The sequence below is a fragment of the Dromiciops gliroides genome, chromosome 6 (assembly GCF_019393635.1).
Source record: "Dromiciops gliroides isolate mDroGli1 chromosome 6, mDroGli1.pri, whole genome shotgun sequence".
Classification (NCBI taxonomy): Eukaryota; Metazoa; Chordata; class Mammalia; order Microbiotheria; family Microbiotheriidae; genus Dromiciops; species Dromiciops gliroides.
Window position 1 is genome coordinate 157194269 of NC_057866.1, and position 12801 is coordinate 157207069.

General features: G+C 43.1%; 1 protein-coding gene across 1 annotated transcript in view; it reads left to right on the forward strand.

The window, feature by feature from the left end:
* Positions 1-3195: 3195 nt before the first annotated feature.
* The window catches only part of USP38 (ubiquitin specific peptidase 38), a 34324-nt gene continuing 24718 nt past the window's right edge, over positions 3196-12801 (forward strand). Inside the window, exons 1-4 of the mRNA XM_043970636.1 lie at positions 3196-4039; positions 8607-8742; positions 10664-10793; positions 11138-11239. Of these exons, the coding sequence (XP_043826571.1) occupies positions 3358-4039; positions 8607-8742; positions 10664-10793; positions 11138-11239 (1050 nt within the window). The 5' untranslated portion in view covers positions 3196-3357. The remainder of the gene's footprint in view (positions 4040-8606; positions 8743-10663; positions 10794-11137; positions 11240-12801) is intronic.

The window sequence follows — 12801 nt, forward strand, 5'->3', positions numbered from 1 at the left end:
AGGAAATGAATCAAAATTATAAGGATACCCAATTGATAAATGGTCAAAAGATATGAAAAGGCAGTTTTCAGGAAAAAAACAAAGCTCTTGATAGTCATATGAAAAAATGCTTTAAATCGATATTAAAGAAATGCAAATTAAAATAACTGACACCTATCAGAAAAAGGAAAATAACAAATGTTGGAAAGGATGTAGAAAAATTGGGACAAGAATGCCATGCTAATGGAATTGTGAACTGATCCAACCATTCTGGAGAGCAATTTGGAACTATGCCTAAAGGGCTATAGAATTGCGCATACACTTTGACCCAACAATAACACTACTAAATCTGCATCCCAAGATTTTTTAAAGGGGGCTTGGGAGGGGAACTACCTATATGTACAAAAATACAGCAGCTTTTCTGGGGTGGCAAAGAATTAGAAATGGAGGGCATGCCCATCAACTGGGGAATAACTGAACAAGTTGTGGTATATAATGGTATAAGAAATGATGAGCAGGATGGTTTCAAAAAAACCTGAAAAGACATATGAATTGAAACAAAGTGAAGTTAGCAGATCCAGAACATTGTAACAGCAGTATTGTACTGATGATCCACTTAGCTATTCTCAGCAATACAATGATCCAAGACAATTCCTAAGGACTTATGATGAAAATGCTATCTATCTCCAGAGAAAACTGTTGGAGTCTGCAAATTGAAATACTTTTTACTTTATTTTTCCTTGAGTTTGTGTGTGTGTGTGTGTGTGTGTGTGTGTTATCTTTTACAACACGGCTAATATGGAAAATTTTGTATGGCTGCACATGTATGATCTACATCAAATTGCTTGCCTCTTCAAGAAGAGGGGAGGGGAAGAAGAGGAGAAAGAATTTGGAACTTAAAATTTTTTTTTAAATGTTTAAAATTGTTTTTGCATGTAATTGGGAAAAAAAGAAATATATTTAAAAATTTAAATAAAAATGTATTATCCTGTAGGAGGGAAAATATAATAGTTCTAAGAGACCTGGTACAACAATTTGTTTTTTTCATTAGTATTCATATCCTTTATTTAGACATATGGGGTATTCTGGTATAGTAAAAGTCTTGGATCAGGAGAGAGCTGAAATATTTTATTGCTGCTTTGACACCAATTGTGTGACCTTCAGTAGGGCAAACTACTTTTCCAAACTTCAAATTTTCTCAGCTTGTAAAATATACATATGTTTACCAACTTCATGAGTTATGAGGAAATGGTTTTGTAAATCTTTAAAGTGCTACTGAAAGTCAAGCTACTATCAAGAAAGGATAATTGGAGGGAGAGGAAATTTAGCTAAAAGGGTGGTCGAATATCCTTAGTCTAATGATAATAGTTGGGGGTGGGGGTCTTAGGAACTTGGGATTTTATTTCTGTGCCTATACCTTTCACACTTCCCTCTAGATCAGGGGCTCTTAACCTGTTGGAGCATTTTAAAAATATATTTTGAAAGCTGTAGTTCAATGTAATTTATTTACTTTGTGATCCCACTTACATTTTTATGCATTCAAAAACATTATTCTGAGAATGCAGAAGCCTGAATTCGACTGGGAAAGGCGTTACACAGTTTATCTAGAACAAATCTGCAACTGATCATTTTAGAGAAGAGGGGGATACTTCGGGAGAGGTTAAACGATCTGCTCTTGGTCCCACAACTACCACCTTTAGGGAGATCTCATGTATGCCAAGCGCCCAATGATTCCTTCTCCTCAGCTGGTTTACAAGAGCCGCTATCCCCATTTCACAGATGAGGAAAGAGGCTCCGCCATCTCGCCCGTTCGCACCACTGGTGAGCCTGGACGGGCGAGGAAGGGGAGGGGGCTTTTAACTCCGCTTCAGTCCCCAGTCCCGGAGGCCTCGGTTTAGCCAAGCGCTCCACGTGTGAACCTCCACAACGGGGGGGGGGGGGGGGGGGGGGCCGGGTCCGTATCCCAGCCCACCCCTACCCGCCCTCGGGAGGTGAGGAAGGCGCTGAGCCTGGACCAGAAGAGGCGTCCTTATAGCGTTTGATAAGGTGGGGAAAGCGCTTCAGGCAACATTTACCCGCGGCGCAAGCGAAATAACGGGCCGGCACCGCGACCCTCATTTTACAGACTGAAAAAACTAAAACCGGGATTCATCGAGTGTCCGGCGCCTCCAGGCCCCACCGAACCGCAAGGCTAGTCTATTGCTCTGGAGCGGATGCCAGGCCCTCTAGGGAAGGAGGGGCCGGAAGGGACCGAGACCGCCCCAGGAGATGAGAGACCCGGAGAGAAGGAAAGGAGGGAGGAGGCCTAGGCGTGCGGTTAACCGCACATCAGGCGAACGATGTTGTAAGGTGGAGCGGAGATGGGGGGGGGGGAGGTGAAGAGTGTGTAGTAACGGCTGCGCACGCGCAGAACAAAGGAATGGCGGGGGGAGGGGAGGATGCGAGGAAACTAACTGCCTCGAGGCGGCCGGAAGTGAAGGCGCTGAGGCACGTCCCCTCGCGACCGTTCACCCGGGCTGCTTCCCGGACTGACCTATTCTTCCCACCACTGTCGCCTGTGACTGGACAGAACCTCTCCAGTGACGACGGAGCCGCGGGCGTCGGCTACGTCGCCACGTGACTGCGCTTGAGGGGAGGAGACAAGAAGGGGAGGGGGAGGAGAAATTAAGTTCAGGAGGTGGGCGCGCCTGCGCATTATTTGACAGAGGAGGGGAGGGGAGGGGAAGGGGGGGGGGTGGGAGGGGAAGGGGGTGGTCCAAGGAAGGGGCGGGGCCCCGGCCCGGCCCGGGTCAGGCCAAAGAAGGGGCGTGGCCCTTCTTTTCCACTTCTAAGTGACCTAGATTTCCCTCATTTCCTGTTTGGAGCTACTTCTATATCCGGGGTCAACGCGGTTCGGTCTCTTTCCTCGCTAGTTCCCGGTCCGCTTTTTCTTTTTCCGCCCTCCCGGAGCTCGCCGCAACCTTCTCCCAACCCCAGGGTCCTGGGGAAGGAGGGAGACCGAGGACCTTTCTTCCTCCCTGGGCACCGAGACCCGCACCGCTACTCCGCGGCCGGCGCCCATGGTGAGGGAGGCCGCCGGCCCGGGACCTCGGCGAACTCCTACTACGGACGAAGCGGCGTTGGCGGGTCTCGGGCCTCGGGCGCCTCGGCGGCAGCAGAGCCGAAGGAGCGGGGCGTCAGCGGCTCCGGTGCGGGCTCCGTCCCGTCCTGGGCGGCCCCCCGCACGCGCTCCGACTCGGATGGGCCCGCCTGCCCCATAGATGTGGCTGCTGAGGCGGAGGCGGCGGTGGCCGGTCCAGCTGCTGCCCTCCCCGGCTTCTGCCCCGGTGCTCTCGTCTTCTCCGCTGCCGCCCCCAGCCCCGCGCCGCCCCCGCCGCCATGGACAAGATCCTGGAGGGCCTGGTGAGCTCGTCGCACCCGCTGCCGCTGAAGAGGGTGATCGTGCGCAAGGTGGTCGAGTCGGCCGAGAACTGGCTGGACGAGGCGCAGTGCGAGGCCATGTTCGGCCTCACGACGAGGCTCATCCTGGAGGGCCAGGACCCCTTTCAGAGGCAGGTGGGGCACCAGGTGTTGGAGGCCTACGCCCGCTACCACCGCCCGGAGTTCGAGAGCTTCTTCAACAAGAGCTTCGTGCTGGGCCTCCTGCAGCGCGGCTACCGCACGCTGGACAGGAAGGACGTGGCCATCCTGGACTACATCCACACCGGGCTGAAGCTGATCATGAGCTGCCCCTCCGTGCTGGACCTGTTCAGCCTGCTGCAGGTGGAGGTCCTGCGCATGGTGTGCGAGAGGCCCGAGCCGGCACTGTGCGCGCGCCTCTGCGACCTTCTGAGCGACTTCGTGCAGTGCATCCCCAAGGGCAAGCTGGCCGTGGCCTTCTGCCAGCAGCTGGTGCGGACCATCGGGCACTTCCAGTGCGTCTCCACCCAGGAGAAGGAGCTGCGGGAGTATGTCTCGCAGGTGACCAAAGTCAGCAACTTGCTGCAGAACATTTGGAAGGCGGAACCCGCCACGCTGCTGCCCTCCCTGCAAGAAGTGTTTGCAAGCATCTCCTCCACTGGTAAGGAGCGCGCTGTTTTCTAACGTGAGTGTGTAAGTGTGCATCGGGATCCCCGGGGCTCAAATGAGCCCTCCCCCCTCCAGAAACCAAGACGACTCGTGTCCGAGACTTGTTGAACTCTTGTTTTCTCCAGGGCATCTCGGACTTTATAAATACACTAAAAGCGATATTAATCATTCGTTTAGCAGGTACAGTGTACCAACGCAGCCAACCCTGGGAGATAAGGGGGATTAATATGTCCTCTAGAGTTTAGGTTCTAGCTGGAGGTGGGGGATAGGAACTCAAGTATCAAGGTGCTGTGGTTATTATAATACAAAGAGGGAGGAAGAAAGCCTTAGTATGTAGGTACAGGCACAGTAGTTTTGGAGGACCCATAGAGAAATCCTTTCTGTGTCGGGGAGTCATAATCGGAGGTGGCATTTGAAATGGTCTTCAAGGATGGCACATAAACAAAAATGTGGGGACTTGAAATGTTCTGAGACTAAGAGGGTTGGAGAGGACACTGCTGGGTGTATAGGGAGTGGAGTGGGAAACAAATCCCACCTTCTACAGGAAACATTTCCAAATTTGTCTTAATTCTAGTGCCTTCCCTCTATTGATCATTTCCTGCCTATCTGTACTATATATGGCTATTATCTGTTGTCTCTATTAGATTTGAGTTCCTCGAGGGCAGAAACTGTCTTGCCTTTTTTTGGTGTCCCCAGTGCTTAGAGCAATGCCTGACTGGTAAGATATGTCAAGAGAAACATACTTTAGGCCTAAATGACTGAGAGTGTGGTCGAGGTGTAAACAGAAATAATGAAAGCGTTAGCTGGAGGTGATTTAGTGGAATTAGTTTTGTTTTAGAATAAGTTTTAAAACTACTAGGTTATAGGAACATAAATTTAGAGCTGTAAGGTACCTTAATCACTATGTAGTCCATTTTGTCTCGTTTTGGGAGTTTTTTTGTTTGTTTTTTGTTTTTTTGCAGGGCAATGGGGATTAAGTGACTTGCCCAGGGTCACACAGCTAGTAAGTGTCAAGTGTCTGAGGTCGGATTTGAACTCAGGTACTCCTGAATCCAGGGCCGGTGCTTTATCCACTGCGCCACCTAGCTGCCCCATTTTGTCTCATTTTTACAATCGAAAAACCCAAGGCCCAGAGAGATTACTAGATTTATCCGAGGTCATGCAGGTAGTGACTGGACTCTGAGCACAGGTTCTCTGACTCCCAGCCAGAGGTGTTTATTGTGCCATGCTTCCTTCACTACTCTGCCTTTGCTCAAGTTATTTATGGACTGCTTTGAAGATGAAGCTTTTTCCTAATCGTTAATGACTCATTATAATCACAGGGTAAACATTATACTTATAGCTCACTCTGGTGCCTTAATGTAATATGGGCTCATATTTCTTTGAGTGTCCTAGACTTTCCAGAAAGTAATTTGTAAGCTTATTCAACCTATCACTAACATTTTATTCTTTATCCATTGCAGTTTTCATTCTCTGGTATACAGGGGGAGAGAATGATATTAAGAATGTGTAATGGGGCAGCTAGGTGTCGCTGTGGATAAAGCACAGGCCCTGGATTCAGGAGTACCTGAGTTCAAATCCGGCCTCAGACACTTGACACTTACTAGCTGTGTGACCCTGGGCAAGTCACTTAACCCCCATTGCCCCGCAAAAAAAAAAAAAAAAATGATGGGTATTTATAAATATTCTTTGGGCTGAGTTCTAAAGAAAATTATCCACAGATAAAGTACCAGGAGAAGAGACTTAGGCCTTGTTGGAGTCAGGAAATCTCTCACCCATGACTCTTCATTTCTTATTCTGACCTGGTATTTCCTGATCTGGTGGTGTCCTTTGGGGTTAGAGCCTGCTCCCAGCACTAAATTACCTTTGTCTTCCACACCCAGTCTACACACTCCCGTTTGATGTGTCACTTTACTGTAATTATATACCCTAATTATGCCAGTCATGTCTTCTCTATCTTGTCATAACCCCCAGTTCAAAAACCTTCAATAATTTCCCATTGCTTACTCAATAAAATTTAATTTTGCAACCTGGTGTTTAAGGCCTTGGCCTCATCTTACTTTTTTAGTTTTATGTCCCCAACCCTCAGCTAAAAGCATTTCCAGATTATTCATCAAACTTTTCTAACATGGCAACTTTACTTGTGCTCTTCACTGCTTTGGAGTGTCTTCAGTGAAATCTTACCCATTCTGCAGTGCCCACAGTCTCCTCACAATTAATGAAATGTACAGTTTTCCTTAAAACAAACCAGAAACAATTCTACTTAGTATGTTTTCTTCCAGATATGACTGACATCAAAACTTTGTGAAATGTAGCCTTCCTTTGCTGGTGGAATGTGATCTTTTTACTGACCTCCCTAAAAACATTTCTTCATTCATTACTGCCTTTGTAGCCCTTGATCATTCTGCTTTTGGTAAATTAATTATTCTTGCTTCAGATAAATTAATTATTCTCATACTCTTATCTTTTTAGGTTGTAAGTACCTTGAAAACAAAAGACCATTTTTTATTCATCTTTGTATCCTATAGTGACTTTGTATCCCCTATAGTGACTTTGTATCCCATAGTGATTCCACCAAGTCAATCAATTTATTGATGAATTTTATGGGTGGTTTGTAGAGATAAAGCTGCTAAGAAGAATGCACTCTAGGTTGACATCCTCAATCACCTTTCATTGACTACTAGAAATGAGGACTGCTTGGGTCCCCTCACATCATACTGCTTGAACTGTAATCTATACTTAAAATACTTTATCACCACTTATGTGGTAAGAAAAAAAAATGGGATGTCATGAATTTTATGAAAGGTGATGTAGCATTTCATGCTAAATGTTGTTCAGTCCTTTTTAGTCATGTCTGACTCTCCATGATCCCGTTTGGGGTTTCTTGGCAAAGATAGTGGAGTGGTTTGCCATTTCCTTCTCCGACTCATTTTATACTTAAGGAAACTGAGGCAAATGTGAGCAAGTGACTTGCCCAGGGTCATACAGCTTGTGTCTGAGGCCAGATTTGACTTTAGATCTTCATGACTTCATACCAGGGCTCTTATCTACTTCGAAAATATAGCAGGAATATTAATTGAGATTATCAAGTGTTTTCAAAAGTATTTAAAAATTATTGTTTTAATTCATGCATATCATTGTAACTATTAGTATTCTGCTATAAATTGAGAAAATTATCTAATACATTAATGTTTGCCCCACTCTTTTTTTTGGTGGGGCAATGTGGGTTAAGTGACTTGCCCACAGGGTCACACAGCTTGTGTCAAGTGTCTGAGGCCGGATTTGAACTCAGGTCCTCCTGAATCCAGGGCCTGTGCTTTATCCACTGTGCCACCTAGCTGTCCCTCACTCTTTCCTTTTATCTCCTTTAAATAGATGTGATGAAAGTAATTTTTTTATCACTTAATATAACTAATATGAATTTGCTACCTGGCACTTATAGTTTACAAAGTTTACTTTTGATTTTCACCCAGAAATACCCTGTGAAAACTATTTCAGGTAGTATTTTTCTCGTCTTTCTAATAAGAAAATTCTTTACTGAGGGAATTTGAGACTTTTACCCCCAGTTTCATTTACATACTAAGTGGCCCAGTGGAATAGAGCACTAGCTCTGGAGTCAAGTGAACCTTTTCAAATCTCACCTCAAACACTTATTAGTTGTGTGATCCTGGAAAAGTCCCTTAACCTCCATTGCCTTAAACATCCAGGGCCATCTCCAGTTATCCTGATATCTTGCCAGTGGGCCCAGATGGCTCTGGAGGAGAGAGTGAGGCTGATGATCTTACACAGCCCTCCATCACTTAAATCCAGTTCAGTGCAGGTCATGATATCACTCTAATATCAGGGTCCTCTTCCAGAACAAGGACAAACAATAAGAAGTGGTAGAGTAGAATTCAAACCCAATGGCAGTATTGACTGTTTCATTTAATGGTCATAAGTTACTTTGAAATAAAATGTCAAATGATGTAACTGCACACCACTTTCTGTGCTTTAAACTATAACTCATGCAGTTTTCTTTGTTTTAAACAAATACCTCATGTGATCTTCACAACAACCCAGGGAAGTGGGTGCTATTATCATCCATATTTTACAATTGAGGAAACTCAGGCAAACAGAAGTAAAGTGACTTGCCCAGGATCAGACAACTAACTAGTACATTCCTGAGGACTGGATTTGAACTCAGGTCTTCCTGACCACAAGCCCAGTTCTCTGTCCATTGCACTACCAGCTGTTTCCGGTTATTAAATAAATAATATATCATGCAAATGTAAACTTTAGCACAAAATAACCAAATAATATGTAATAATGACCAAATAGACAACCTTGGTATTTTTAATAAGATGTTCCAGACTTTTAATGACTATAGTGCATGGATGTACATAAGAATGTATATAAGCCTCCATTTTCCTCCTTTTACTATCATTAAAGGATGTCTTTGGGTTATAGCATAAGATTTAATGTTGTAATTTATATTCTCTTCATTATATGTTTCTAATAACGTGCCATATTCCTCAGTGCTTTATTTGGTCTCTCTTGTTGTATGTTTGTTTTTTAAATAGATGCTTCATTTGAACCCTCTGTTGCCTTGGCAAGTCTAGTGCAGCATATTCCACTGCAGATGATTACAGTTCTCATCAGGAGCCTTACCACCGATCCAAATGTAAAAGATGCGAGTATGACCCAAGCTCTGTGCAGGTATTTCATGGCACTATATTGACAATGATTGTAGATTTCGAAGCTAGGGACAGATTTTTAATTGAAATACAGAAATCACTGCAATGAATAGTCTCATAATTGATAATTCAAGTAGATTTCACTACTAAGCCCTCGTTTAATTTTTTTTAAAAAGGCATCACAAGATTATAAAATGAATGATTTTTATCATAATTTAAAGTTATAGCAACAGTACAGAATAGAGTGTGGTTATAATAAAGCAAAGTGCTAGATCCCCAGGATTCTCAGAAAGTTAACCCCTTCTCCCTCTACTCCATAGACTCTCCCTTCCCCCAAACTTAACTATTTTACTTAACCATTCCCTTTCCAGAATCTGCAATTTTCCTCACTTCTCTTCTATCTCCAAGCACTTTGGTCTCCTTTTAAAAAACTTGCCTGAAAAAAACTTTTAAAAACTTGCCTTTTTTCCCCACTTTCATTTTACCTGCTTCCTGTAGCTATCAGCTTTAAATGAATTACCTTCCCCTAATGCCTTCATTTTCTGATCATCTTTCTTTTCCCTGCTTAACCTCATTCATCACTATTCTCCCCACCCTGCCCTTCCCCACCCTCACCAGTAGAACATAATCTTTTTAGGGCAGGGATTGTTTTGTCCTTGCCTTTGAATACTTAGAACCTAGTATATATAGTACCTAATTTGTTGATTGAATAAATACTCTACCAAAATTATACTTTTGATGGCTTTTCCGTGCCCTCAATCTCCTTGGCATTGGACATTTTAATACTACTGTCAATTAACCCCAATTTCGACACACACACACAATGAGGGAGCTATACAAACCTGTGAGGCAGGTGTAAGGCAATAGTGTCAAACTCACATAGAAATAGGGGCATAAGAGATACATAAGGATCTCCCACCGGTCACATATTGACTTCATTTTAAAATGTAATGTTATCTATGTTATATTGTCTTTTTATTGAGTTTAAGTATTTCCCAGTTACAATTTAATCTGATTCAGGCCATCATTCAAAAGTTGACACTTTCTGGTGAAGGGATCTCCCATCCAAGACTCCTTCAACCAGTGCAGTTTGACAACCTTTTTTTTTTTTTTTTGGTGAGGCAATTGGGGTTATGTGACTTGCCCAGGGTCACACAGCTAGTAACTGTTAAGTGTCTGGGGCCAGATTTGAACTCGGGTCTTCCTGACTCCAGGGCCGGTGCTCTATACACTGCACCACCTAGCTGCCCCTTGACAACCATTTTATAGCATCTATTGGTCAGATTATAAACCTTAGGAAGAGAGGGATTGTTCCTTATTCATCTGTCTTATTCTTCATGCTCAACCTATTCTGTCCATAGTCAATAAACATTTATTAAACAGTAAAAGGAAAGACAGTGCCTCCTGGACTGCAGATTACAGTCTAATGGGGGAAGACAGCACACACAAAAAAACTGAAAACCTGGGAAGTGAGGATGCTTGAGGCCTAGGACATGGTGGAGAAATCAAAGAAATCCAAAGTGAGGGCAGGCAGCCCTGTGGGAAATGAGATGTCTCTCTCCTTAAGTGTAGGGGTTTATGACCCTGAGGGGCAGAGGGTATTGATGAGGGTGAGTAACGAGGCTAAATAGATTTTGTGAAATGCTGAGATTTCCTGATGATGAGAGCCATGGTGGCGGAAAAGTCCAAGAAGTCCAAAATGAGTGAGAAATGAGATGTCTTAGGAATCACTCAGATACTTGTTTTGAATGAGTGAATGGAAGATGCAAACTGTTTCATCTAATTTTATTAAATGGAGAGGGAATTAGCTGTTGTTTATTCATCTGAGAACCTGCATTTTTTTTCTCATCTTACTCCTCTATATTGGAACTCTTGCTGCTCCTGAGCAGAATACTTTGAAAATATGCTTACAGATTTTTTTCTCATTTTCTTTTGTCTTTCAGAATGATTGATTGGCTCTCTTGGCCTTTGGCACAGCACGTGGAGACATGGGTGATTGCACTGCTGAAAGGACTGGCAGCAGTGCAGAAGTTTACTATTTTGATAGATGTTACTTTGCTCAAAATTGAATTGGTAGGTGAGGTGAAAACCTTTAAATTTAGGGGATATAACGAACAAATAAATCCTTTTGGCCTATTTGGAAAATGAGAGAAGGAGTTCTTGCTAAACTTTATGAATATTCAGTTAATCAGTTGTAGAGATATACTTGTGTATGAAATATTTGTGCTTAATTAAAGTAGAAGTACCTATTAAAGGCCCTTTTTAAAATATGGTATTACAGAGTTTTTGTTTTTTTTTCAGAACTTGAGAGAGAAAATTTGGTAACTTAAAATAGCTTATAGACTAGGCATGTTCTGTATTTTTTGGAAAAAACGACACGTGATAAATGTTTGGTTTTTTGGGTTGTTTTTTTTAAGGTTTTTAATCGACTTTGGTTTCCTCTTGTGAGACCTGGTGCTCTTGCAGTTCTTTCCCACATGTTGCTTAGTTTTCAGCATTCTCCAGAGGCTTTCCATTTGGTAAGTTAACTTTGACATTTGATTTCTATGTGCTAAGTTGCTTTTAAAATTTTTAGTATTAAGTCAAGTTTTATATTCTCAAAATGAGATCATTTCACCATATTAGAAGAAGGCTATTACATAGTGATAAATAAGTTGTTTATTAAACACTTATAGTCTAGGTGATTCAGGTTCCATTTCTACCTCTAACACAGTACTACCTCATGATGATCTCTCAGTGTCCCCTAAGACAACTTTCTAGGACTTAAAAATTACAGATAAGTTACTGTTCTGCATTTGGGTGGGGGGAGTTTCCACCCAGAAATTCCTAGCACTTGTGGAATACCAGGTCTGGATTTTATATTTTTTTAATGGAGATTATAATACTTGAACTATTTGTCAAATGTGTGTTAGTGTAAAGAAATTGCTTATAAATGTTAGAACTATGTGAATCTGGGTTAAAATCAAGGTTTGGGTGTTTTTTGTTTTGTTTTGTTTTTGCTGGGCAATAGAGGTTAAGTGACTTGCCCAGGGTCATACAGCTAGTATGTGTCAAGTGTCTGAGGCTGGATTTAAACTCAGGTCCTCCAGAATCCAGGGCTAGTGCTTTAACCACTGTACCACCCAGCTGCCCCTAAATCAAGGAATGTTTTCAAAATTTTAAGGGATAGAATTTTTTGGCTGACTTTTTTGATGTCATTTTAGTGAATATGAATGGAATTCTTTCAAACCCAAACTGTTCATAAGAAGGACCTTGAAATAAAAGAAATAATATGGAACACACAATATTGATTAATAAGGCTCCTAAAAATTCAAGAAAAGAAATGGAAAGAGCTTTAAAACATCCTTCTTCCTCCTACTTGTGTCCTTTGCTTCAGCTGTTAACTTCTTGGAAAAGTTGGTTTTATTTTATTCTTCTATTCAGTCTCGAGACACGTAGAAGGCGACACCTCAGGGGAGAAGTAAGGTTAGAATGCAATCTAGGCATCAGGGGGCAGAGATGAGAAATGGAGTGCCATGAAGGAGAAGTAATAAGAAGGTTAGATTGCCTGGACCATAAAGTGAATGAAGGGGAAGAGAGGGGCCAGGTTGTGAGGAGCTTTAAGTGCCAAGCAGAGGAGCTCATTGTTTGTTTCTGGAGGTACCAGGGAGGCACTGACGTTTGAGTGCTGGAGTAATGCGGTCTTCCTGCAAGAGCAGTTAGGGAGCTGTTTTACAGTCATCTTATTACAATAAGCAAAAACGAATAGATTGAGGGCATGAACTAAATTAAGGTGATGGTCTTGTGAGTGGAAAGTAGGAGGCAAAGGTTATTGGAGGGGCAGCTAGGTGGCACAGTGGATAGAGCACCGGCCCCGGAGTCAGGAGTACCTGAGTTCAAGTCCAACCTCAGACACTTAACACTTACTGGCTGTGTGACCCTGGGCAAGTCACTTAACCCCAATTGCCTCACTTAAAAAAAAAAAAAGGTTATTGGAGATATTGTGAAGGTAGGGACAATCAGATTTGGCAACTGAGAATATTTGGGCTGTGGACTACTTGAAAGATTACAGGGTACTTGCTAGTAACGAATATAACTTTAT